This window comes from Schistocerca gregaria, chromosome 1 (assembly GCF_023897955.1).
Source record: "Schistocerca gregaria isolate iqSchGreg1 chromosome 1, iqSchGreg1.2, whole genome shotgun sequence".
Lineage (NCBI taxonomy): Eukaryota > Metazoa > Arthropoda > Insecta > Orthoptera > Acrididae > Schistocerca > Schistocerca gregaria.
The window spans coordinates 942284194-942311263 of NC_064920.1; the positions used below are offsets into that span (position 1 = coordinate 942284194).

General features: G+C 39.6%; 1 protein-coding gene across 5 annotated transcripts in view; it reads left to right on the forward strand.

Moving 5' to 3' along the window:
• LOC126275603 (cytosolic purine 5'-nucleotidase) overlaps positions 1 to 27070 on the forward strand; it is a 413580-nt gene that overhangs the window by 346044 nt on the left and 40466 nt on the right. For all 5 annotated transcript variants that reach the window (XM_049977212.1, XM_049977210.1, XM_049977211.1 and 2 more), the window contains exons 7-10: positions 7755 to 7937; positions 17618 to 17792; positions 23729 to 23951; positions 24055 to 24292. In XM_049977212.1, coding sequence (XP_049833169.1) covers positions 7755 to 7937; positions 17618 to 17792; positions 23729 to 23951; positions 24055 to 24292 — 819 coding nt within the window. The remainder of the gene's footprint in view (positions 1 to 7754; positions 7938 to 17617; positions 17793 to 23728; positions 23952 to 24054; positions 24293 to 27070) is intronic.

Sequence of the window (27070 nt, forward strand, 5' to 3'; positions counted from 1 at the left end):
CAGCTTCACACATCCGTCCACATCAAACCCACCAGCAAGCAACAGTACCTCCATTATGACAGTTGCCACCCATTCCATATCAAACGGTCCCTTCCCTACAGCCTAGGCCTTCATGACAAACGAATATGCTCCAGTCCTGAATCCCTGGACCATTACACCAACAACCTGAAAACAGCTTTAGCATCCCGCAACTACCCTCCCAACCTGGTACAGAAGCAGATAACCAGAGCCACTTCCTCATCCCCTCAAACCCAGAACCTCTCACAGAAGAACCCTAAAAGTGCCCCACTTGTGACAGGATACTTCCCGGGACTGGATCAGACTCTGAATGTGGCTCTCCAGCAGGGATATGACTTCCTAAAATCCTGCCCCGAAATGAGATCCATCCTTCATGAAATCCTCCCCACTCCACCAAGAGTGTCTTTCTGCCGTCCACCTAACCTTCGTAACCTCTTGGTTCATCCCTATGAAATTCCAAACCACCTTCCCTACCCTCTGGCTCCTACCCTTGCAACCGCCCCCCGTGTAAAACCTGTCCTATGCACCCTCCCACCACCACCTACTCCAGTCCTTGTAACCCGGAAGGTGTACATGATCAAAGGCAGAGCCACGTGTGAAAGCACCCACGTGATTTACCAACTGACCTGCCTACACTGTGACGCTTTCTATGTGGGAATGACCAGCAACAAACTGTCCATTCGCATGAATGGACACAGGCAGACAATGTTTGTTGGTAATGAGGATCACCCTGTGGCTAAACATGCCTTGGTGCACGGCCTGCACATCTTGGTACAGTGTTACACCGTCCAAGTTATCTGGATACTTCCCACCAACACCAACCTATCCGAACTCCGGAGATGGGAACTCGCCCTTCAATATATCCTCTCTTCTCGTTATCCACCAGGCCTCAATCTCCGCTAATTTCAAGTTGCCGCCACTCATACCTCACCTGTCATTCAACATCATCTTTGCCTCCACACTTCCGCTTTGACTTACATCTCTGCCCATACTCTTTGCCTTTAAATATGTCTGCTTGTGTCTGTGTATGTATGGATGGATATATGTGTGTGTGTGTGTGTGTGTGTGTGTGTGTGTGTGTGTGTGTGTGTGTGTGAGCGCGCGCGCGCGCGCGTGCGAGTATATACCTATCCTTTTTTCCCCCTAAGGTAAGTCTTTCTGCTCCCGGGATTGGAATGACTCCTTACCCCTCCCTTAAAACCCACATCCTTTCATCTTTCCTTTTCCTTCCCTCTTTCCTGACGAAGCAGCCGCCAGTTGCGAAAGCTTGAAATTCTGTGTGTGTGTTTGTGTGTTTTATTAATTGTGCCTATCTACCAGCACTTTCCCGCTTGGTAAGTCTTGGAATCTTTGTTTTTAATATATTTTTCCCATGTGGAAGTTTCTTTCTATTTTATTTACATCTTTATTTATTCATTCATTCACACAGTGTTTTCTGTAAAACCTGTAATAAGGGAGAGCATTAACACTGCCATGGGGCCACTGGCAGCCACAGTGAAGCCTCATGCCTCACACTTGACACAGTGGCCTGGCCTGACAGTGAAACATCCATAACTCTGTACGTGGTATTCTACAGGCTAAGGGATGTGAAACATATCTACTGTTGAGTCCCTGTCCCTCCATTTTCATGTGACAGGGTCAATGTCTTATCCTACATGTTTATTAGATGACAGGATTAAATGGGAGGGAGGGCAATTGCACTATTACTGAGAGGGTTTGCTTTTAAATTTTATTTGCTGTCTTTGACAGGCCTGCTTGCAAGTAGTTGCTGTATAGTGGGCTGACTATGGTTCCCCTTCCCATGTTTTTCTGGTGTGACATTAGAAGTAACAGAAGTCACAGACTTGTTGCAGGCATCCCATGAAAACACATCTCTCTTTGCTGCAACTTCCACCAGATTAATCAATGATAATCAGTAAAAGTTAACATGTAACAGTCTCAATAATAAAGCACTATACATCACTGTCACATTGTAATCCAGTCAACAGATAAGATGGAAAGATACCTCTCTCATGTGACAACCGGAAGGTGAGGGGTACAGTAGAACCCATACATCTGCAATGTCATACCACAAGCAGATATTGCAATGAAGGCAGCCTGTAATAGTAGCTGAGATGTTGTAACTTTAGATTGAACCTTCTACTTTGCAGTGGGGTGTGAACTGTTTTGAATCTTCCTGGCAAATTAAAACTCTGTGCTGGACTTGGACTCAGAACCTTGCCATTTGTGGACAGTGTCCTTACCAATAGTTTTAATCTCCCACAAAGTTTCATTGTATTTATACTTACACCATGTCAGTGTCTCTCTCTCTCTCTCACACACACACACACACACACACACACACACACACACACACACACCTGACAGATTCTTTTGAGACTAGAAAGTGCTCAACTTTTAATTTTTCAAGCACATGAATAGAAATCAGCATACAATGAAATCTTAATAGACAGAACTGGTGCTAGAACTAACTGTACTTCGAAATAAGTATAGCACCTCATGCACTTTTTGCTAGTCGTTCTCTGTATGAATAGAACTGAATGGTATGGTAATTGAAACAGTTACTTTAATGCATGACCGAGCGAGGTGGCGCAGTGGTTAGCACACTGGACTTGCATTCGGGAGGACGACGGTTCAATCCCATCTCCGGCCATCCTGAGTTAGGTTTTCCGTGATTTCCCTAAATTGTTTCAGGCAAATGCTGAGATGGTTCCTTTGAAAGGGCACGGCCGACTTCCTTCCAAATCCTTCCCTAACCCGAGCTTGCAATCCGTCTCTAATGACCTCGTTGTCGATGGGACGTTTAACACTACCCACCACTTTAATGCACGTAATTATATATTTGTAAGTTCAGTATTTTGTGATAATGGTGAAATAATTATAGAACTCAGAAATTGAGACTTGTGAAGTAAATATCATCTTGGAATATGGTGACGTTATTTATCATGATTTATTTATGAATAAGGTATTATCTTTTTAATTCATGTTCTGTAGTTGCTAAACGAGACTCCTGATTCAGTATCATGAAAGAAGTAAATGTTGTAAGCTTCATAAGTATTGAGTGTTGATACAGAAGGTGTCCAAAATAAACAATGTGTAACTTACAAACTATTTTTATATAAATGTATGGCCTACAATGTTGCAAATAGAGACTACAAAAGTTTTTCCTCTAAATGCTACGTCCTCAGTAGATTTCAGTATGAGATGCTCTGGTGGCACAACAAATATTCAAACAATATTCTATCTCCAGAATGAGATTTTCACTCTGCAGCGGAGTGAGTGCTGATATTCTATCTCATTCAATGAAGCCTGGAGCATTTTTGGTATTACTGTAGCCATAGCATCCCATATTGTGGTCTTTCAGGTGTAAGAGATTGTTGATCTTAACCTGGTGGACAATGTTTTTCGCATAATCACATAAGAAAAAATCTAATGGGGGTAACGACTGGAGACCTAGAAGGCTAAGCATTTGGCCCACCTCTGTCAGTTCACCTCCCAGTCATTTCTCTGTTCAGAAATTCCCTGATGACAGGGCTGAAATGTGGTGGAGCTCCATCCTGCTGGAAGTTATGGGAGACCATACCATTTGAGCATATCCAGGTACAAAATTCCAGTCTCTGTCCATTCTAAGAGTTGTCACTATGATCACCATGTTATACATTAAGTGCCCAGGTTGACTTTTGATGTTCCTCTCCATTTCACATGAGACGTGTGGATTTTCATTACTTCCTATTCTACTGTTTTGTGTGTTTACATCTTCATGTCACTTCATTGGAGAAACACACATGTTGCAGTCATTTAACTCATTAATCCTATGTAGCGTATACAGTGTGAATTTCATAATACAACTTTGTCATTAGGTTTAATTGCATAAATCATTTGAATCTTGTATGCTCTTAGACAGAGCCTTCTATGCAAAAAATCATGTCGTATTGAGCATGGAGTCCATAACTGCAAACTAGCAGCATGAACAGATTTACATGAGCTTTGTGCAGTGCTTCTGTAATGTGGTCGACATTTTCTTTAGTGGTCTGTGGTTTTTCAGGAGATTCTACCTAGCAGACAATGTATGGTTTTCAGTTTATTGTGGTAGAATACTTTTTCTTGTAGATTGTTGACATACATATTAAGTTCTAAAACATTGTACATACATGACAGCTTGCTGCTCTGCTCTTGCACTGTCATGATTTTAACTGTGTGTAAACAAAAGACTTGCATAACTGTGCATCAGTACAGCATGTCCAGGGTGACTGAAATTATCATCACCATTCCCTTTTGAGAGAGTGATTGAACTTGAGTAGTCATGATATCTTCTTCATTCTTCCCAAATTCCCTTCATATGTTCACTGTGTTCCCTCTTGCGTTCTTCCAACCATCTTTTTCCGGTTCTGTTGTCCATATGTTCTTGTTTAAGTGTGTGTTTCTATACAATGTTTCTAAACTGTTGTCTATTCTTTATGTTGTCTTGTGTGATCCCCAGTTCTTTAATGTCTTCTTCTGCTTCAGTGATCCACTTGTCTTGTTTTTGCTCTTGTTTACTATTTCAAAGATTTGTCTTGTGAGCCTGCTTTTATTCATCTTGCTGAAAAGTCCATAAAATTTCATCCTTCTCTTTCTAATGGTTTCTGTTAGTGGTTATATGTCTTTGTAAATCTCTCTAGTTGGTCTCTTTATCCAAATTCCTTCCCGAAACACTCGTCCATATATTTTCCTCAGAATTTTTCTTTCCTACTTTTCAATCTCTCTGATCTTAGTATAACCATGAATCGCTGTAGTTTCTGCAGCATAAAGTGCTTCTGGTAGGAGTACTGTGTTGTAATGCCTTAGCTTTTCATTGACAGCTTATATGCCTCTCAAAAATCTAGAGATTCTATCTTTATTGGCTATTGAGATCAGTCCTGATGGTTGAATTATCTCTCCCAGATATCTGAAGTGGGCAACTTGTGCTACTTTCCCTTATTGAGTAGTAATGGGCAGATTATCTATAGGTTTGTTGTCCATATACTATGTTTTCTCATAGGAGATTTGTAGACCAGTTTTCTGTGAGATTTTGTGTAGTTTTTCCAATGCAAGTTTGGCTTCCTCTGTATTGGTTGTTAGAATGGCAAGATCGTCTGCGACAGCCAGACACTTCACCCTAATTCTCTGCTCTTTTTTTAACCTCAAACTGAATTGCTTTTATTTCCTTTTCCCATGCCCTCACAATTTTTTTCCAGAACCATGTTAAACAGAAAGGGGGACATTCCATCTCCCTGGCGAACACCAGTGTGGATATGAAATGCTTCTGATGTTCCTCCCATGAATTTAACTTTGGAGGTTGTATCTGTTAATGCCTGTTGAATAACTGACCGTGTTTTCCTGTCAACTCTGAACACCTCTAAGGTGTGAAATAATGTTTGTCCATCTATTGAATTGTAAGCCTTTTTAAAATCGACAAAAGTTACCACAGTATTTCTACATCTTCTCATTTGCAAAATTGTTTTTAAGTTCCATTTCTGTTCAATGCAAGTTCGACCTTTGCGAAACCCTGCCTGATAGTCCTCTATTAACTGGTCCGCTTGTTCCTCTTGTCTGTTCAACAGGGCCTTTGAAAGAATTTTGTTTGATACAGGGAGCAGTGAAATTCCCCTGTAATTATTTTGATCGGTTTTTGCACTTATTTGTGGAGAGGGTGAATTAATGCACATTTCCACTCTGCAGGTATTTGTTCAGTTTCCCAAATATTTGATATAATTCTGTGGGTTGCTTGTGTGAGATTATTGTCATTTAATTTCCATACTTCTGCTATGATTTGGCCTGTTCCTGGAGACTTATTGTTCTTCAAAGAATTGATTATTTCCTTTTCCTCTTTAAGTGATGGTGGATTTGAATTGGGATTGGATGAGGGTTTTTTTGAAATCTAGTTGTTCTGTCGGAGGCTTGCAGTTGAGAAGTGAGTGAAAATATTTACCTAAAATTTGACAGTTATTTTTAGGGTTGGTTTCCAGTGATCCATCAGAACGGTGAAAGTGCAAATTAGGTGGTTGATACCATGTTAGGTTTTCTTTGAAAATTTTGTAAAAAAATTCTAATGTTTTTCTTGATAAATTCTTGTTCAATTTCTTTAAGCTGGCTTTTATCATATCTACGTTTTTCTCTTCATATTTCCGTGGATGAACTCTTCTGTATTCTCAAAAATTCCTGCCATTTTTCTGTAGTTTTGTTGCTACTGAAAGTTTTCCAAGCTTGTATTCTTCTTCTATTGCTTGATCACATGCACTGTTCCACCATCTGTGTTTTCTCTTTCTTGAGGGTTGCCACATTTCATAGTGTTTTTCAGTACTTATGCAAGTTCATTCCAGTTTGTTGTGTTTGATTGCCCAATTTCCTGAGAATTTCCCTCTTGTTAAGTTTAAGGTATTCGGATCAATTCTAACTATTTTGTTCATTGGTGGTTTCTTTCTGTTAGGTTGAAATCTAATCTTTGTTTGCAGCAGATGGTGGTCTGACTCAAAAAAATCCCTTTCTTGTTCGTACGTTGAGTATTTCTTTGGTATTCTTATTAGATATGGCAACATGGTCTATCTGAAATTCAACATAAGTTGAATTTGTTGATTTCCATGTTGTAAGTTTGTTTGCAGGTTTAAGGAATTGTGTGCACATGATTTTAAGATCAAAATTTTTGCAGAAGTTTATCAGTCTCTCGCCGTTTTTATTTGTTCTCTTGTGAGTTGTATGAATTCCTGTTATTTTCCTGAATTTTTTCTCTTTGCAGAGTGTTCCAATGAAACCTCCTAACACAATTTTCACGTGATGAGTAGGAATTTTATTTGAGGTTTCCTCCAGTAGTTCCCAGAAGTCATCTATTGCCTTTGGATCTTCTCTTTTGTAATCATTTGTGGGGGCATATGCATTTATCAGTATGTATGCCTTGTTCCCAGATTTTATTGAGATTGTCGAGATTCTTTGTGATGTTGAATGGAAGTTTACTATGGAGTTTATAATTGATTTGTGCACAACAAAAGCTGTGCCAAACAGTTTGGGTCCCTTGCTCAGCTAGACTGCAGGTTTTCCTTTGTAGATTCTGAAGTTTCCTGAATCAAAATGATTTTCGCAAGTAAATCGTGTTTCTTGAATCGCAAGGATTTTTATGTGGAATTTTTCCATAGTATTTGTGAGTTGTTTGAGTTTACCTACTTTGGAGAGTGTGTTTGTGTTTGGAGCTCCTATGAAGTTTTTCTATTTTGGTCTTAGAGATTTTGAGAAGCTCCATCTCTTCTGGTCCTCCAGAATCCGATGACCAGGAAGATTCAGTCTAGAGACTGATGCCTGGAGTAGTGTATTTCTTTCCTTTTGTTCCATCATGCTTATTCAAGTTGAAACTTGTTTTGTGGTGATCTTCTGTGAAGGTCACATGTTTATGATTTGATTGTTGAGATCAAGAAAAACATCGAGCAGCTGCACCAACTAGGTGAACAGATGCTGACTGCTAGTCGCTGGATTCCAGAACAAACGCTAGTGGTTTTGGGCTTATTATTATTATTATTATTATTATTATTATTATTATTATTCTATAAGTGCTGTATTATGAAATGCTCTTGCATGCTGTGTATTGTTTTCATTCATGAAATGGAAATTTATAAATGGGTAAACTTTTTGAATGCCTATATTTGTTATTAATATAGTTTCATTAGCTATTTTTTTACATATTTCAAAAAATTATAAGGTATTACATGTGATTTTTCTTTGTTTTTCAGGGAGATTTAAAATCCGAGACTATTAAAAACTTAGATGAATACGTGAAAAAAGATGAAAGGCTGCCCATGTTCCTCACAAGGATACGAGAGAGTGGAGCAAAAGTGTTCCTTCTCACTAACAGTGACTACTGTTTTACAGACAAGATAATGAAACATCTGTTTGATTTCCCTCATGGAGCAAGAGTAAGTAGTGAGAAAGTAACTTCTAGTCTCAGAGTTTGAAATGTACCATTGCATTCTATACACAGAATTTGATATCTTGCCGTGAATTTAAAGTGGTGAATATTCTCACAAGAATTTGTGCTTGCATATAGCTTTTTTGCATTTTATTTGTATTTATTTATTTACTTCATGTTCTGGAGATCCAGGTAGCATGTGAATTGCGTAACTTACATAAATACAATAAAAGATAAAATGTAAATAAATATAAAGTTAAGAACATATACTGAGTTAACAGAAAGTTATGTTACACTTTAGGAAGACCAATAATATGTACAGGAATTGATGTTAAGCTAAGTATTACAATAAATATGTAAATACCAGTCACTAAATTTTTGAATATCTATGCTAGTGCTCAAAATTAAGTATTTGTAAAACAGTTGTAAGTATAGTAGTGGTATTCATTTTCTTTCAAAACTTCATCAACTGTATAAGAAGATTTCTCTATCAGCGACTCTTTCAGAGTTTGTTTGAATTTTGCCAGTTGTTCATGAAGGCATTTGATATGCAGTTGGCGTGCGTTAAACAGATTAATGCTGTAGTAATGAACTCCTTTCTGAACTAGATTTAGTCTTTTCAATTCAGTGCGCAAACTGTTTTCGGTTTTTGTGTTGTTGTCATGATATTCGCTGTTTTCTTTGTACAGGAAAAAGTTATTACAGGCAAATGACCACTGAAGTGACAGGGTAAAGTCACAGAAGAGCTATTGATTTACAGGAGAGGACAGTTACAGAAACTGCATTATCTTCCACATTGCTAATTGTTGTACCAAAAGAAATATTCATGTAAGAAAACTATAAATTCACGAAGAGAGACAATGCCAGATCAGTACTTATCTTCAGTAGGTGAAATTTCAGTACTGCTGACACACACCTTTAAAAGTGGAAAAATAAATTTTCTTAGCTTTTGGAATATTAATTCATTCCTCAGGTAGGACAGATCTTTGCCCCCCCCCCTCCTGCCCCCCCCCCCCCTTTGCCCACAAGACAGATGGGTCTCTTTAATTGTGTCATGTGAGTGATTTGCCCCTACTTTGTAACCTTCCCAATCTAGTCATCTTTCCTCCCTGAGGTTGCAACTAGCAGCACCAAAAGCTTGGAAAAGTTTTCTCAGTCTTAAAATGTGTCTTTCAGCAGCACTGGAATTTTGCCTCCTGTAAGGTTTCGACTGTGTGACTGTAGTAGCCAAGATTTTAATTTATTTATTTTGAGCTGATAGAGACAAAGGATCTGATTTTTGGAATTAAAATTATGTTTTTCTGCAGTCTTTGTGGCTCATGACTAAGACTTTTGAACCATTTATACTTCGTTTTAGCTCTCTATGTCAGCAATCTCTCCCCCCGCCCCTTTCACTTTTTTATTCATTTTCCTTATTGAGCCAACTTATGTATTAACAAAAGGCAAGCAAATTGTAGAAAGTTAATCTGTAAACTATATCAACAATAAATTATCACTATATCACTTAGCACTACTCATTCTAATGCCAGCTATATTTAGCATTATAAAGAAAGTTCTACTACTTTAAAAAGAAAAGCTGCATAATCAGTTACAGGATAGAAATAAAGAACAAAATGAAGTGGATATAAGATTCAGATATTTGCCAATGGAAAATAAGAACAAGACTCAAAATGGATATGAGATTCAGATAGTTGCCAATGGAAAATAAGAACAAGATTCAAAATACCCAATAAACAAAACTGAAAGTAAAGGAGAGGATAAAAAACACAACAGGAATACCCAGTAGCCAAAAGTAGGACTAAGGAAAAAGTTTTACAAAATTGTGCAATATTTGTGGATTGAGTGGCATTAGTAAAAGATTTTGAAAGTAACTTTCAAATGTAACCATGTGAACCTTCTTTTATAAAATCGAATCATATAATTTTTGGGGAGGGATGGGTCACAGGACAAAAGACAGTAAGGAAGGAAATCATAAAAATGTCAGCAAGGGGAATTAAATAATGGAAAATCTGTGATAGAATAACAATAAAATGAAAAGGATGGATTGCTACTCACCACATAGTTGCAGACAGATACAGTGAAAAATACTGCTAAAATATTAAGCTTTCGAGCAAAGTCCTTCTTACGAGATAGAAAACACACACACACACACACACACACACACACACACACACACACACACACACACAGACTGTAACTGTGTCTGACATGGTGAGGCATGGGGTGTGGAGGGGGAGGGATAACAGGTTAGGATAGGACAGGGCTTCTAGGTCCAGTCCAGTAGGGTGTGTTTGGGGAGAGGAGGAGGGGGGGGGGGTTAAAAGAGAAGTAGAGATGGGGAAAAGACTGGTAGGAGCACTGGTGGGATAGCAGGCATGTGAAGTACTGGCGTGAGAGCAAAGAAGGGGATCTACATCTACATCTACATCTACATGACTACTCTGCAATTCACATTTAAGTGCTTGGCAGAGGGTTCATGGAACCACAATCATACTATCACTCTACTATTCCACTCCCGAACAGCGAGCGGGAAAAACGAACACCTAAACCTTTCTGTTCGAGCTCTGATTTCTCTTATTTTATTTTGATGATCATTCCTACCTATGTAGGTTGGGCTCAACAAAATATTTTCGCATTCGGAAGAGAAAGTTGGTGACTGAAATTTCGTAAGAAGGTCTCGCCGCGACGAAAAACGTCTATGCTGTAATGACTTCCATCCCAACTCGCTTACCATATCTGCCACACTCTCTCCCCTATAACGCGATAATACAAAACGAGCTGCCCTTTTTTGCACCCTTTCGATGTCCTCCGTCAATCCCACCTGGTAAGGATCCCACACCGCGCAGCAATATTCTAACAGAGGACGAACGAGTGTAGTGTAAGCTGTCTCTTTAGTGGACTTGTTGCATCTGCTAAGTGTCCTGCCAATGAAACGCAACCTTTGGCTCGCCTTCCCGACAATATTATCTATGTGGTCCTTCCAACTGAAGTTGTTCGTAATTTTAACACCCAGGTACTTAGTTGAATTGACAGCCTTGAGAATTGTACTATTTATCGAGTAATCGAATTCCAACGGATTTCTTTTGGAACTCATGTGGATCATCTCACACTTTTCGTTATTTAGCGTCAACTGCCACCTGACACACCATACAGCAATCTTTTCTAAATCGCTTTGCAGCTGATACTGGTCTTCGGATGACCTTACTAGACGGTAAATTACAGCATCATCTGCGAACAGTCTAAGAGAACTGCTCAGATTGTCACCCAGGTCATTTATATAGATCAGGAACAGTAGAGGTCCCAGGACGCTTCCCTGGGGAACACCTGATATCACTTCAGTTTTACTCGATGATTTGCCGTCTATTACTACGAACTGCGACCTTCCTGACAGGAAATCACGAATCCAGTCGCACAACTGAGACGATACCCCATAGCTCCGCAGCTTGATTAGAAGTCGCTTGTGAGGAACGGTGTCAAAAGCTTTCCGGAAATCTAGAAATACGGAATCAACTTGAGATCCCCTGTCGATAGCGGCCATTACTTCGTGCGAATAAAGAGCTAGCTGCGTTGCACAAGAGCGATGTTTTCTGAAGCCATGCTGATTACGTGTCAATAGATCGTTCCCTTCGAGGTGGTTCATAATGTTTGAATACAGTATATGCTCCAAAACCCTACTGCAAACCGACGTCAATGATATAGGTCTGTAGTTAAATGGATTACTCCTACTACCCTTCTTAAACACTGGTGCGACCTGCGCAATTTTCCAATCTGTAGGTACAGATCTATCGGTGAGCGAGCGGTTGTATATGAGTGCTAAGTAGGGAGCTATAGTATCAGCGTAATCTGAAAGGAACCTAATCGGTATACAATCTGGACCTGAAGACTTGCCAGTATTAAGCGATTTGAGTTGCTTCGCAACCCCTAAGGTATCTACTTCTAAGAAACTCATGCTAGCAGATGTTCGTGTTTCAAATTCTGGAATATTCCATTCTTCTTCCCTGGTGAAGGAATTTCGGAAAACTGCGTTCAATAACTCCGCTTTAGCGGCACAGTCGTCGATAACAGTACCATCGGCACTGCGCAGCGAAGGTATTGACTGCGTCTTGCCGCTTGTGTATTTTACATACGACCAGAATTTCTTCGGATTTTCTACCAAATTTCGAGACAATGTTTCGTTGTGGAACCTATTAAAGGCATCTCGCATCGAAGTACGTGCCAAATTTCGCGCGTCTGTAAATTTTAGCCCATCTTCGGGATTTCGCGTTCTTCTGAACTTCGCATGCTTTTTCCGTTGCCTCTGCAACAGCGTTCGGACCTTTTTTGTGTACCACGGGGGATCCGTTCCATCTCTTACCAATTTATGAGGTATGAATCTCTCAATTGCTGCTGCTACTATATCTTTGAATTTGAGCCACATCTCGTCTACATTCGCATAGTCAGTTCGGAAGGAATGGAAATTGTCTTTTAGGAAGGCTTCTAGTGGCACTTTATCCGCTTTTTTAAATAAAATTATTTTGCGTTTGTTTCTGATGGGTTTGGAAGAAATGGTATTGAGCCTAGCTACAATGACCTTGTGATCACTAATCCCTGTATCAGTCATGATGCTCTCTATCAGCTCTGGATTGTTTGTGGCCAAGAGGTCAAGTGTGTTTTCGCAACCATTTACAATTCGCGTGGGTTCGTGGACTAACTGCTCGAAATAATTTTCGGAGAATGCATTTAGGACAATCTCGGGAGACGTTTTCTGCCTACCACCGGTTTTGAACAAGTATTTTTGCCAACATACCGAGGGTAGTTTGAAGTCCCCACCAACTATAACCGTATGAGTGGGGTATTTATTTGTTACGAGACTCAAACTTTCTCTGAACTGTTCCGCAACTGTATCATCGGAGTCTGGGGGTCGGTAGAAGGAGCCAATTATTAACTTAATTCGGCTGTTAAGTATAACCTCCACCCACACCAATTCGCACGGAGTATCTACTTCGACTTCACTACAAGATAAACCACTACTGACAGACACAAACACTCCACCACCAATTCTGCCTAATCTATCTTTCCTGAACACCGTCTGAGACTTCGTAAAAATTTCTGCAGAACTTATTTCAGGTTTTAGCCAGCTTTCTGTACCTATAACGATATCAGCTTCTGTGCTTTCTATTAGCGCTTGAAGCTCAGGGACTTTTCCAGCGCAACTACAACAATTTACAACTATAAGTCCGACTGTTCCTTGATCCAAGCACGTCCTGTAATTGCCAAGCACCCTTTGACATTGCAGCCCATCCCGCACTTTCCCGAGGCCTTCTAACCTAAAAAACCGCCCAGTCCACGCCACACAGCCTCCGCTACCCGTGTAGCCGCCAGCTGAGTGTAGTGAACTCCTGACCTATTCAGCGGAACCCGAAACCCCACCACCCTATGGCGCAAGTCAAGGAATCTGCAGCCAATACGGTCGCAAAACCGTCTGAGCCTCTGATTCAGACCCTCCACCCGGCTCTGCACCAAAGGTCCGCAGTCGGTTCTGTCAACGATGCTGCAGATGGTGAGCTCTGCCTTCATCTCGTAAGCAAGACCGGCAGCTTTCACCAAATCAGATAGCCGCTGGAATCCAGAGAGAATTTCCTCAGATCCAAAGCGACACACGTCATTAGTGCCGACATGTGCCACCACCTGCAGCTGGCTGCACCCTGTGCTCTTCATGGCATCCGGAAGGACCCTTTCCACATCAGGAATGACTCCTCCCGGAATGCACACGGAGTGCACACTGGATTTCTTCCCCTCCTTAGCCGCCGTATCCCTAAGGGGCCCCATTACGCGCCTAACATTGGAGCTCCCAACTACCAGTAAGCCCACCCTCTGCGATTGCCCTGACCTTGAAGGCTGAGAATGATCCTCTGAAACAGGGCAGGCAGCTGCATCTGGCTCATCCAGAGACAGTGCCTGAAACCTGTTTGTCAGACGCGCCGGGGAGGCTTTCTGATCAGCCTCCGGGGACGCCTTTCGCTGCCTGCCACGCCTTGGAACGACCTCCCAATCAACCACAGGCGAGGGCTCAGCCCCACTGCGGGCAGCAACCGGGGCAACCACAGCGGCAGACCGATCTAGGGACAGACGGGACGAGGTTGACATCCCCGTGATACCCGAATCCGGCTCCCCACAGTGGTGCCCATTGGCAACAGCCTCAAGCTGCGCGACCGAAGTCAGCGCCGTTTGCAGCTGTGAGCGAAGGGATGCCAAGTCAGCCCTCATCCGAACACAGCAATCGCAGTCCCTGTCCATTCTAATCGATGTTTAACAACAGTTACCGAAACACGAGTCCGTGCCTAGATAACGCAAGCGGAACACGCAAAGAATGTATCAACTAACCTGTACAAATGCCTAACGACTGCGCTACAATCTGCTGAATTTACGATTACAGTAACTAAAACTCGAAATTGCACCTCCTATACGAAACTCGCACGCAATTTAAATAAGAATCTACGAAGTAAACACTATAGCGCGATGCTACAACTGTCAAATACTATAATACACCCGAAATATATGAATTAAACAATGCAAGTACCCAAAAACACGCAAAGAAATTAATTAAACTATCTAACAAACAAGTAGGCTAGGGTTATACGACTTGCTGCTGCAGCTGCTTATCCAACGGCGGCAGGGAGCACACTGACTGTGACCAACCGACACTGGCTGTTCAAAACAAAAACATAAGACAGACGACTACGCGAATTTGCACTATTCAGGTACTAACGCGCGATGCTACAACCCTCAAATACTATAATACGCCCGAAATATATGAATTAAACAATGCAAGTTAATTAAACTATCTAACAAACAAGTAGGCTAGGGTTATACGACTTGCTGCTGCAGCTGCTTATCCAACGGCGGCAGGGATGATAAGTAAGTGGAAGATAGGGACTAGCGGAGGTTGAGGCCAGAGGGGTTACAGGAACAAAGGCCGTGTTGTAGGGAGAGTTCCCACCTGTGCAGTTCAGAAAAGCTGATGTTGAGAAGAATCCGGATGATGCAGGCTGTGAACAGTCATTAAAGTGAAACATATAACTGAAGCATATTATTTATGTTGGGCAGCATGTTCAGTGACTGCATGGTCTAGCTGTCTCTTGGCCACAGTTGGGCAGTGGCCATTCATGTAGACAGATAGCTTGTTACATGCTACACCCACATAGACAGTGGCTTTGGCATATTTTGTAAATCACATGGCTGCTTTCACAGAAAGCCCTGCCTTTGATGGGGCTGGAGGTGTCTGTGACAGGAGTGGAATAGATGGTGGTGGGAAAATTTATGGGGCAGGTCTTGCAACTGTATCTATTGCAGAGATATGAGCCATGAGGCAAGGAGCTGGTAGAAGGGGTGGATTAGGGATGGACAAGGATAATGTTTGCATTTGGTGAGTGGCAGAATACCACAGTGGGATGGGTGGGAAGGGTAGTGGGGAGAACATTCCTCATTTCAGAGCACGATGAGAGGTAGTCGAAACCATGATGGAGAATGCATTGCTCCAATCCTGGGGGTCATACCAAGTGATGAGAGGAGTGCTCCTCTGTGGCTAGACAATAAGTGAATGGAGTGACAAAGCACAGGATATTTGTTTCTGTGCAAGGTGCAGGGAATTGTTGAATAAGCATGTTGATACAGCAATTCTTTCACAGTAGCAGACAAAAAGAATGAAGGTGTCAATTTTGTATTGGATGTCAGAAAATTGAATTAAATAGTAAAAAGGAAAAATGATAGACCTATTAGTACTGACGAGACATTGCAAAACATCCATGGATTTATGTGCTCTACATGTGACATGTGGATACAGGAACATAAAATAAGATCATAAATCAAGGCCATATACTGCACTTTTACATAAATTGTATGGTACCTTTTTGGCTTAATCTATCAGTCTACATGACAAAGGAGCAGAAGCAGAACTCGGGAAGCCAGAAAAAAAATTCAGAGTTTAGATAACATGAATAGGGCTGTTGCATGTTGTGGTACTGGTAGTAGTATTAAAAAGATATTGAATCTGGAGAAATGATATGAAACCAGAAATCAGACCAATCTCATAAAATAAATGTACTACACCTCTTTCAAAGGTAAGGCTGGTCTGAGATGGTGCAGTATTCCAGTAAAAGTCTGACAATGAGTGTACCGAGGGATTAAATGAAATTAATTGATAATATAAATGAACTTATTTGCAAAGGATAGTGCATTGATAGTGTATCTTTGCTGTATGTGCTTTGTTCCCTTTTCTCTTATATCCTACTGTAAATAAACTAGTTCATGAAGCTGGAGAATGAAAATCAATTTTGTCATTGATGTGTCTGGGAGGTACTGCAAAAAATTGTATATGTTTTAAAAATTGGTGGGTAGAGTTGTGACATTAGCCTCTTTCTTTCTTTCTTTCTTCATTGATTGTCCTTGGTGTCAACGTACTGTGTTGTGATACTGGCTGAATAATGGAGAATGGAAGTTTAGTACTGACTACTTTAAATGATGTAACTGACAGGTGCACATTTGTGTTTTAAGTTCTTTACTTTCACTGTTCACAACCCCCCCAATAATACACAGTTATATGGCCAGTGCACTATTGTTTAACATTCAACAAGTCTCCTTAATAGGTTGCAAGCAAACATCAACATACTGCTACAATAGTTTAGTGTTGAACATCTACGAGCAGTAAAAACCTAACCACACAGTTCTTGCCGCTTAATGCGGTAGGTATTGAACAGACACTGTCATTGTTATAGCACACGGCCTATTATACTTATTTCACAATTAAATGGATGCATTGTTGTTGATCTAACCAATACTGGTTCCTCGTCTGGATCTTGGCCATGGACTGACCGTCTCGGGACCAAAAATCGGGCCCTTATATATCATCACAATAATAGGCCTAGAAACTACACGTTGTTCAAAGTTTAATTTACAGAAATTACAATTAAAGCAAACCTCATTCAACTAACTGAAAACATGCAAAAATCTTTGTTTTTAACAGTTTCTTCTACTGCAAGCCGAATTGTTAGTTTAAATTATGAAATTAACGTATGTAGTTATACAAACAATACTTTTGACAGAACTGGTAATTAATTTAGAATTAATTAACTGCTGGCTTTGCTAACATGTTTTCGAATATAGCCAAATAAATACTTAAAGAACACCAGTGTTTCATCTTCCAAATACTTAGAATTAGTGCAGAATTTATCTTTGTTTATAAGTCAACAATAGAATTTGAGTTACAAAACAATTACTGATTTAACCCAATAACAAAAGATACTAACTAGGAATAGTAAAAATAAATTAGAAAATCAATTACATACATAAAACTAAGCACAAAATTAGATCTGGTTTTATATTCTTTAAAACTGAGGGCCAACCATTCTATTTTATGGAAGTTCAAATTATGCTCATGTATGTTAATGATAATTAGTCAAAAATGAATTTATGGAGGCAGATTGCGAAATAAGAGAGGAAGTAAAAACTATCTCTGCTTGCTTCGTCACAGACTCTTGTTATTCTGATTCTGTCTCGTGTTCAAAGAAAAAGAATCTGTAGATGCATTTTAGTCTAAAAGGTGTTTATATTTTGTGCATGATAGCATATTACATTCACTCAGTTAGCATTAGTGAGGTATAACGTACCATCATGCTTGTATTCATTAAGATGTTTGTTTTCCTTATTTAGCCAGATGAACCCCACAGAGACTGGAAGACCTATTTTGACACCATAGTGGTAGATGCCCGAAAACCTTTATTTTTTGGAGAAGGCACAATACTTCGACAGGTGGACACTGTCACTGGAGCCCTGAAGATAGGCTCCCATGTGGGGCCTCTGCAACAGGGACAAGTTTATTCTGGAGGTATAGTATCACTACCACATAAAAATACTTTCAATAAATACTTTTGGGGTATTCTACTTCTTTTCCCCAGGACATCCTTACGTAGGTAGCCGTTTTACTGGTGGATTTAAAATATATGCAGAATAAATGAAATGTATGATGTGTCACTCCTAGTCTAGTTTTCTGCTATTTTGCTAAAATAGTCATTAAAACCATTTACTATTTTGTCGAGGTCTGATGTGATTTCATCATTTAGGTTTAGTTTTAATGTTTTGTTTATAACATGGTGCTTACTGTTTGTTTCATTTTTTACAACTGTCCACAAGCCTTTCATTTTATTGTTAGATTCCCTTATAAATTTATCATTGTATAATTTTTTTTGCTTGTTGAATTACTTTTCTGTTGATTTCAAAATAGGTCTTACAATATGACCTAAACTGATCATTGACTGCATTGTGTTTCATATTATTTTTTAAGTCACGTGTTTTTTTTTTCCCTCTGAAGATCCTTATCCCATTTGTTAGTCATGAGTTTGTGTATTTGTTTCCTATTTTCCTGGATTTCAGTGGAAATGCAGTATTGAAGTGGTGGAGAAATGTTTCATGGATGGAATTAAATATGTAGTTGACATCATTTTCTTTATAGACCTCTGCCCAGTTTTCAGCCCTTAACAGATAGTTAAAAAGCTTTGCATTATCATCATTAAATTGCCTTTGCATTTTAGTTTTTGTGGGATATTGTCTTATGTAATTTACATTTACCTTTACTATTTGGAGTTCATGGTCACTGTAACGTGTGCTGATGACTTCGATTGAGTGGTGTAGTTTGTCTGTGTTTATGAAAATCTGATCTAGAGCTGTTTTTCATTTTTTTGTGATCCTGGTTGGTGTGTTTACAGTTGGGGATAGGTTGAATGAATTCGTAATATTCAACAATTTATCTTTGTTTTTTCCAGGTGTGAGGAAGTCAATATTAAAATCTCCACTTGTTAATAGATTTTTGTTTAGTGAGTTAATTTTTGTCATTAGTGCTTCAAGGGAGTGATTGAAGGTTTGGATGTTCCCATCAGGGGCTCTATATACATTCAGTATCAATAGGTTGTAGTCTGTTAAGGTAATTAAGGAGAATTAAAAGTCTGTTTCTATTTTATTGTACTTTGTGAGGCTTTTGTAGCTTAAATTTTTTTTGAAATAGATTGCTGTACGACCTCCCTTACTTTTGTTCCAACAAGAATAACCAGCTAGAGTAATTTCGCCAAGTGTTTTTTTTTTTTTTTTTTTTTTTTTACCAGTGTTCAGTAATACAGAGAACATATAAGTGTGACTTTGTTTTTTTGGAAGAGCTCTATTTCTAGTAACTTATTAAACATTGACTGCACATTATGGTGTAAAATTTTAAAGGATAATAGTGACTGTTTTCCAATGAAATGATTTTTGACACCACTCACCGGGTTTTCTTGTAGTTTTGGTTTTGCACTTGTTTTCCTTTGGTGTGCTGCTAGCAGGGAGCTACTGGTGTTCTTGCACATAAAAAATCCTGGCTGTAGGCTGGAGGTCTGCGTTTTCGTGTTGAAGATCTTGTAACAGTTTCCAGTGGTACTGATTTGGAGTGTGGCTGCACATTTTTTTGCTGTTTGCACTTGGATGTCGTGGGCTGACTGATTTGTGGCACTTGACGAGATTTTTGCACATGATGTTGGTGGTGACTTGGTTCTGTTATGTTTATACCTGAATTAGAATAACAATAAGTGAAAGACTCAGAAAGGGGTGACATAGGCAGTTCACTATTACCCATGTGCTCAATATGACCATGACACTAGCTGTTGAATCCAGTACTGAACATCTCAGTACATTTTTTGCTAACTTAAGGTACTGAGTTTGCCTTGCTGGGTCGTGATAGTCTTATCACTTTTTCTATCAGCTACGTACATTCTGTTGCACATTATTAAAAAAAAAAAAAATAGCACGAAGAAACAAAGTACATGTCTAAGGTGAGTCACAACAGTTTGTTAATGGCCCTAGTTGTTGTCCATGGAGTAATAGCCATTTGTAAATAAAACAGAAGGTGCGACTGAGTTTTTTCTCCTGTTGGTGGTTGTTATGGTAGCCCTTTTGTAAACTACTAACTGTAAATCAATTTCTTATTCTAATCCAGGTATTCTGGCTCCACACTTTTAACATTAATTCCTGCAATGGGGTTTGATTGAATGGACAGCAGTGTCAACACTAAATGCCAGTAACTTAAACCTGAGGTCCAACAACTGGGCACTACAACTGTTTGTTATATAAGTGTCTTTCATTCATGTAATCAGTTATTTGTGTAGCAGACTGGCCACATTCTACATCACCTGAGATAAATTTTAATTTATAATTTCTAGCAAACATATATGAGACCATAAGTGAGAACCATAATATGACTATCTGTCACATACTGTTCACCACCTTGACAGTTAATCCTTAACATGGTTTCATCACTTCACTCACTTCTTTGTGTGGTTTAGCCTACTACTCTGATACAACTGGAAAGTCTTTGCATTTCAGTGCTATAGTTGTTTTTGCAGCATCACGAACGAAACATTGTCTCGAAATTTGGTAGAAAATCCGAAGAAATTCTGGTCGTATGTAAAGTACACAAGCGGCAAGACGCAGTCAATACCTTCGCTGCGCAGTGCCGATGGTACTGTTATCGACGACTGTGCCGCTAAAGCGGAGTTATTGAACGCAGTTTTCCGAAATTCCTTCACCAGGGAAGAAGAATGGAATATTCCAGAACTTGAAACACGAACATCTGCTAGCATGAGTTTCTTAGAAGTAGATACCTTAGGGGTTGCGAAGCAACTCAAATCGCTTGATACGGGCAAGTCTTCAGGTCCAGATTGTATACCGATTAGGTTCCTTTCAGATTACGCTGATACTATAGCTCCCTACTTAGCACTCATATACAACCGATCGCTCACCGATAGATCTGTACATACAGATTGGAAAATTGCGCAGGTCGCACCAGTGTTCAAGAAGGGTAGTAGGAGTAATCCGTTTAACTACAGACCTATATCATTGACGTCGGTTTGCAGTAGGGTTTTGGAGCATATACTGTATTCAAACATTATGAATCACCTCGAAGGGAACGATCTATTGACACGTAATCAGCAGGGCTTCAGAAAACATCGCTCTTGTGCAACGCAGCTAGCTCTTTATTCGCACGAAGTAATGGCCGCTATCGACAGGGGATCTCAAGTTGATTCCGTATTTCTAGATTTCCGGAAAGCTTTTGACACCGTTCCTCACAAGCGACTTCTAATCAAGCTGCGGAGCTATGGGGTATCGTCTCAGTTGTGCGACTGGATTCGTGATTTCCTGTCAGGAAGGTCGCAGTTCGTAGTAATAGACGGCAAATCATCGAGTAAAACTGAAGTGATATCAGGTGTTCCCCAGGGAAGCGTCCTGGGACCTCTACTGTTCCTGATCTATATAAATGACCTGGGTGACAATCTGAGCAGTTCTCTTAGACTGTTCGCAGATGATGCTGTAATTTACCGTCTAGTAAGGTCATCCGAAGACCAGTATCAGCTGCAAAGCGATTTAGAAAAGATTGCTGTATGGTGTGTCAGGTGGCAGTTGACGCTAAATAACGAAAAGTGTGAGATGATCCACATGAGTTCCAAAAGAAATCCGTTGGAATTCGATTACTCGATAAATAGTACAATTCTCAAGGCTGTCAATTCAACTAAGTACCTGGGTGTTAAAATTACGAACAACTTCAGTTGGAAGGACCACGTAGATAATATTGTGGGGAAGGCGAGCCAAAGGTTGCGTTTCATTGGCAGGACACTTAGAAGATGCAACAAGTCCACTAAAGAGACAGCTTACACTACACTCGTTCGTCCTCTGTTAGAATATTGCTGCGCGGTGTGGGATCCTTACCAGGTGGGATTGACGGAGGACATCGAAAGGGTGAAAAAAAGGGCAGCTCGTTTTGTATTATCACATTATAGGGGAGAGAGTGTGGCAGATATGATACACAAGTTGGGATGGAAGTCACTACAGCATAGATGTTTTTTGTCGCGGCGAGACCTTTTTACGAAATTTCAGTCACCAACTTTCTCTTCCGAATGCGAAAATATTTTGTTGAGCCCAACCTACATAGGTAGGAATGATCATCAAAATAAAATAAGAGAAATCAGAGCTCGAACAGAAAGGTTTAGGTGTTCGTTTTTCCCGCTCGCTGTTCGGGAGTGGAATAGTAGAGTGATAGTATGATTGTGGTTTGATGAACCCTCTGCCAAGCACTTAAATGTGAATTGCAGAGTAGTCATGTAGATGTAGATCCCCCAGTTTCTTGAAACATTGATGAATATAGTTAGTGGAGTTCCATCTCGTTGCAACCTGCAAGGAAGAGAAAAAATAAACTTAACCCCTTTAATTTATTGGCAACAATTGGAATTGGAATTTTGATGAGCATTGTGTCCACAGATTTAATATAATTACTGAATGAAGGCATTCTCCAAATGACTGTCAAGAATATTGATTACAATTGCACTGTCAACAAGTAATCATTGTCGAGCATTGAGAAATGTTATATCCCAATGTATAACATTAAGGTGTGACATGCTGGAACTTAGTTCCAAGCAGTCTAAATTCAAACATGTATGGTCATATTAGTAAACACACTCTTCCACACAACATGTTAGCAGCACTTGCCATGTGGCAGGCACAATAACAGCAGTCTGCTTGCTTAAAAATACAAAGCTACATCCACAATGTACACTAAAATGACTTGTTTGTTTATTCGATGTAGTGGTTGGATTAAAATAGTTATTGTCCAAAAGCTTAGCAATAATTTCAGTCTTGTTTTTGTGCCTTTTATTTCACTCAGGAGGTTCTAGATTGTATTGAAAATTGGAGAATATAATAAATATTGAAGACCCAAAAATGGTTTCATTTTGTGTTTTATCATTAACTTTTTACAAGGGTTGTCCACAAATTAAGTTCTGTTTCTATTTCTATCCATGGCAGCGCTACCATCGCAGTTCTGAGCATGCACGGCAGGTACTTTGACTCAAGGAGAAGACATGTACGCCATTTTCAGATTGCTGTTGCTGACATGTGCTTTGTAGTGCTTCTTTATAATGTCAGTCGTAATTGAAAATGCCACTGCATGTGAAATCAGATCTGTGATTCATTTTCTAAATGCAAAGAAAGTTAAACCAAAGGAAATGCATCGGTAAATCTGCTAGGTTTAAGAACAGTGATTAGAAGATGTGTCAGACTATTCAATGCAGGACGTGATCAAGTGCACGATGAAGAACGAAGTGGACGCCCGTCTGTGGTTACTGATGAACTGGTTCACACAATTGAAGAGAAGATTTAGTACAACCGTAAGTTTACACTTAGTGCTCTTACTACAGAAGTTCCGCAAATGTCATGATCACTAATTCATATCAAAGGGTGTTGTTTATTTTTTCACGATAATGCCCAACCTCACAGGGCAAATGTGACCAAACATCTCTTATGGGAATTTCACTGGGTCGCATTTGGTCATCCTCCATACAGCCCGGACCTCGCTCCTAGCAACTTTCTTCTCTTTTTACACCTAAAATCTGGTCTTGGTGATCAATACTCCAACAATGACGATGATGAGCTGAATGAACATGTTACCACATGGTTGAATACATAGGCGGCAATCTTCTATGAAGAAGGCATACAAAATCTCGTGCCACACTATGACAAGTGCCTACAAAATTTTGGAAGCTATGTAGAAAAGTAGTTTAACAGTTGTAGATTTTTGTACAATAAGTATTTTTTCTGTATCTGTACATATTTGTTTTATATAACCGATCAGAACTTACTTTCTGGACATACCTCGTTTATGCTGTTTTTTGACCTAGGACTCATATATTTCTGTGAAAGTTTCAATGTAGTGTTATGGGTCAGTGTACATAAATATTTCTTATGTTTCAGGTAACTGTGATGTGTTTACAGAACTTCTTGGTGCAAAAGGCAAAGATGTTCTGTACATAGGAGATCACATATTTGGTGATATTCTGAAGTCAAAAAAGATTCGCGGGTGGCGAACATTTCTTATTGTTCCAGAATTAGTCCAGGAACTCCATGTATGGACGGACAAATGTCAGCTTTTTGCTGAACTGCAGGCACTAGATGTTATGCTAGGGGAAATGTACAAGTAGGTGTGATTGATTGTGAGGTTTCACAGAACAAAAGAGTAGATACTACTGTTGTACAGAATAGTGTTTCATGTTTCTAAAATATGGGTGAATGTTGTTTAGGAATCTAGACAGCAGTACAAAAGAGAAACCAGATATATCAAAAATACGGCTTGCTATTCGAGATGTAACGCATAAGATGGACCTGGCTTATGGAATGATGGGCAGCGTTTTTCGCAGTGGATCAAGACAGACTTTTTTTTCTTCTCAAGTTGTGCGATATGCTGATTTGTATGCAGCTACTTTCCTCAACCTTATCTACTACCCTTTCAGTTACATGTTCCGAGCACCGGCAATGTTGGTATGTACACATGATTTATTTTCTGATCATAACACTCAATTTTATAGGCTGAGCAATGTCAACAGTGTACAATTAAATCATCATTTGTGCATGCAGGGAAGCCTTTTTACACTATTGCGTAGTTATTTAGTTCATATACTAAGATAATAAGTCATCAAAACTGGACTTATTTGTTGCACGGAGGTACCCCAATCCTTATTTGAAGAAGATAGACTTGATTGCTGTCTGTCAATGACTGTTTTTAATATTTCAAACTGATAGGATTTGGGCAGTGTCACTCATATTCAGATCTGATAAACAATATAAAAATAAATGATAGATTGGCTCTAGTCATTTTCTTACAATATTGCAGGGCTAAAAAATCTCTCTCTGATTACAGTACAAACGTTGTGAAACATACTATTTCTTGTAAGTACAGAATAACCAGTCTTAATGGAATTATCAGTTTGTAACACCCCCTTCTCCTTCCAGATATGTAGACAATGTTCATGGTGCCACAACAAGATGATTTGTGGCATCTGTCACTTGAATTTTGAGGTCTCATCACTTGATTAAAATAGAATTGCTGCAATGCAACTACATTTTTTATTGTTATTATTACTTTCTTATAATACAATTCCATACCATGTGCCATTACACAGCTGCATCACTTTCATACAATTATTTACAAGGAGTATACTTAGAGGGTGATTCTAACATTAAATCAAGAGTGTGCCAGGCGAAGACAATAGTCAGTGAAAATTGACGAGAGAGCTTGAATAGAAATGACGCTGGCACACAGTACTAACTGCCACCCCTACACTACTGCACTGTTGATACAGCAAATTACTTCCTACATTGCAGATACAAATGTATATGCTCTCATGAGCCATAAAATTATTATAGAGGTCAACCCTTTCCAATACAATTTTTCTACTCACTGCATTTTCCCCAACTCTTATTTATAGCACTATACAGTAAATGCGTCAGACATCGTAGCAGAAGATCGTAATGTTGGATGTACTCCGACAGTGAATCCAAAGGGTTAAATTCCATGTTTAATCATCGTATACTTAAGCAAATTGAGTATGCTGTCACTCTATATTAAAATTTTGAAAGAAACCTGATTGATGTAAAAAGGCTATACTGCTAATGAATGCCCTGTATATGTTCTAATGGATTTAAAAAATACTCTTGAGATAATTTATATGTAAAACATTCAAGATCATTAAGCATAAAACATTACATTCCATAGACTGATAAATACATTATATTAAAAATAAACAGTTAAAAAACTTTTGAGACTGTGTCCTTTCTTCTTTTCCATTAAACAATCAGAGAGGAAGCTCCCAAAGTGCCACACTGAAAGTAGCACCACATTGAGCTTTCCTCCATTATGCAAACTCAACGCTGCCAGTAAACAGTGGGCCACCACAGCAGACTTGTGGTAAAGTGATTTGTTCCATACCAACATGAAGTGCTAATAAGGGACAGAACATCTCTTTTAAAATTTCAAAATAATTACTAAGTGCAAAATCACTTTGCTTGTTCAGTAGTTCTTGTGGAGTTTTTAGCTACTGGGCATAAATGTCAAGTTCCTCTAGCAAATTCAAATGAAAACTCTTTAGAGCTCTGTGCAGTGTTTTCATCTGTCCTCTTGTTGTACGAAGTTCTTGTTTACTGTGTTTTTTGTGTGCCCCAAATGCCATCGTATTATTGTGCCCACAATGTTCTTAATACTACCCCTCTGAATTTTGCCCAGTTTGGCCTATATATGCACTGATGTGACAAAAGTCTTGGGATATTTCCCAAAATTGTGTTGCACCTCCTTTGGCCTGGAATGGTGCAGCAACTTGAATTGACATGGACTCAACAAGTTGTTGGAAGTCCCCTGCAGGAATGTTGAGCCATGCTGCCTCTATAGCCATCCATAATTGCACAGTATTGTCGGTGCAGGATTTTGTGCACAACTGATCTCTTGATTATGTCTCATAAATGTTTGATGGTATTCATGTCGGGCGGTCTGGGTGGCCAAACCTTTCGCTCAAATTGCCCAGTATTTTCTTCAAACCAGTTGTGAATGACTGTGGCTCGATGGCATGGTGTATTTTTATCCATAAAAATGCCTTCATTGTTTGAGAACATGACATCTTGGAATGGCTGCAAATGTTCCCCAAGTGGCTGACATCCAGAGGACCCAGTCCATTCCATGTAAATACAGCCCTCATCATTAAGGAGCCATCACCAGCTTGTACAGTGCCTTGTTGGCAACTTTGGTCCATAGCTTCATTGGGTCTGTGCCATATTCGAACCCTACCATCGGCTCTTACCAACTGATATTGGGACTTATCTGTCCAGGCTACCAATTTCCAGTCATGTAGGGTCCAACCGATATCGTGACAAGTCCACGAGAGGCGCTGCAGGCAATGTCATACTGTTAGAAAGGCACTTGCATTGGTCATCTGCTGCCCCAGCCCATTAATGCCAAATTTCACCATACTGTCCTAATGGATACATTCACTGTATGTCTCGCATTGATTTCTGTGGTTATTTCATGCAGTATTGCTTATCTGTTAGCACTGACAACTCCACGCAAATACCATTGCTCTTGCTTGTTAAGTGAAGGCCTTTGGCCACTGCATTATCTGTGGTAGGAGGTAATGCTTGAAATGTAGTATTCGTGGCACACTCTTGGCACCATGTATCCCAGAATGTTGAATTCTCTAACAATTTACAAAATGAAATGTCCTATGTGTCTAGCTTCAACTACCATTTTGTGTTCAAAGCTTGTTCAGTTCC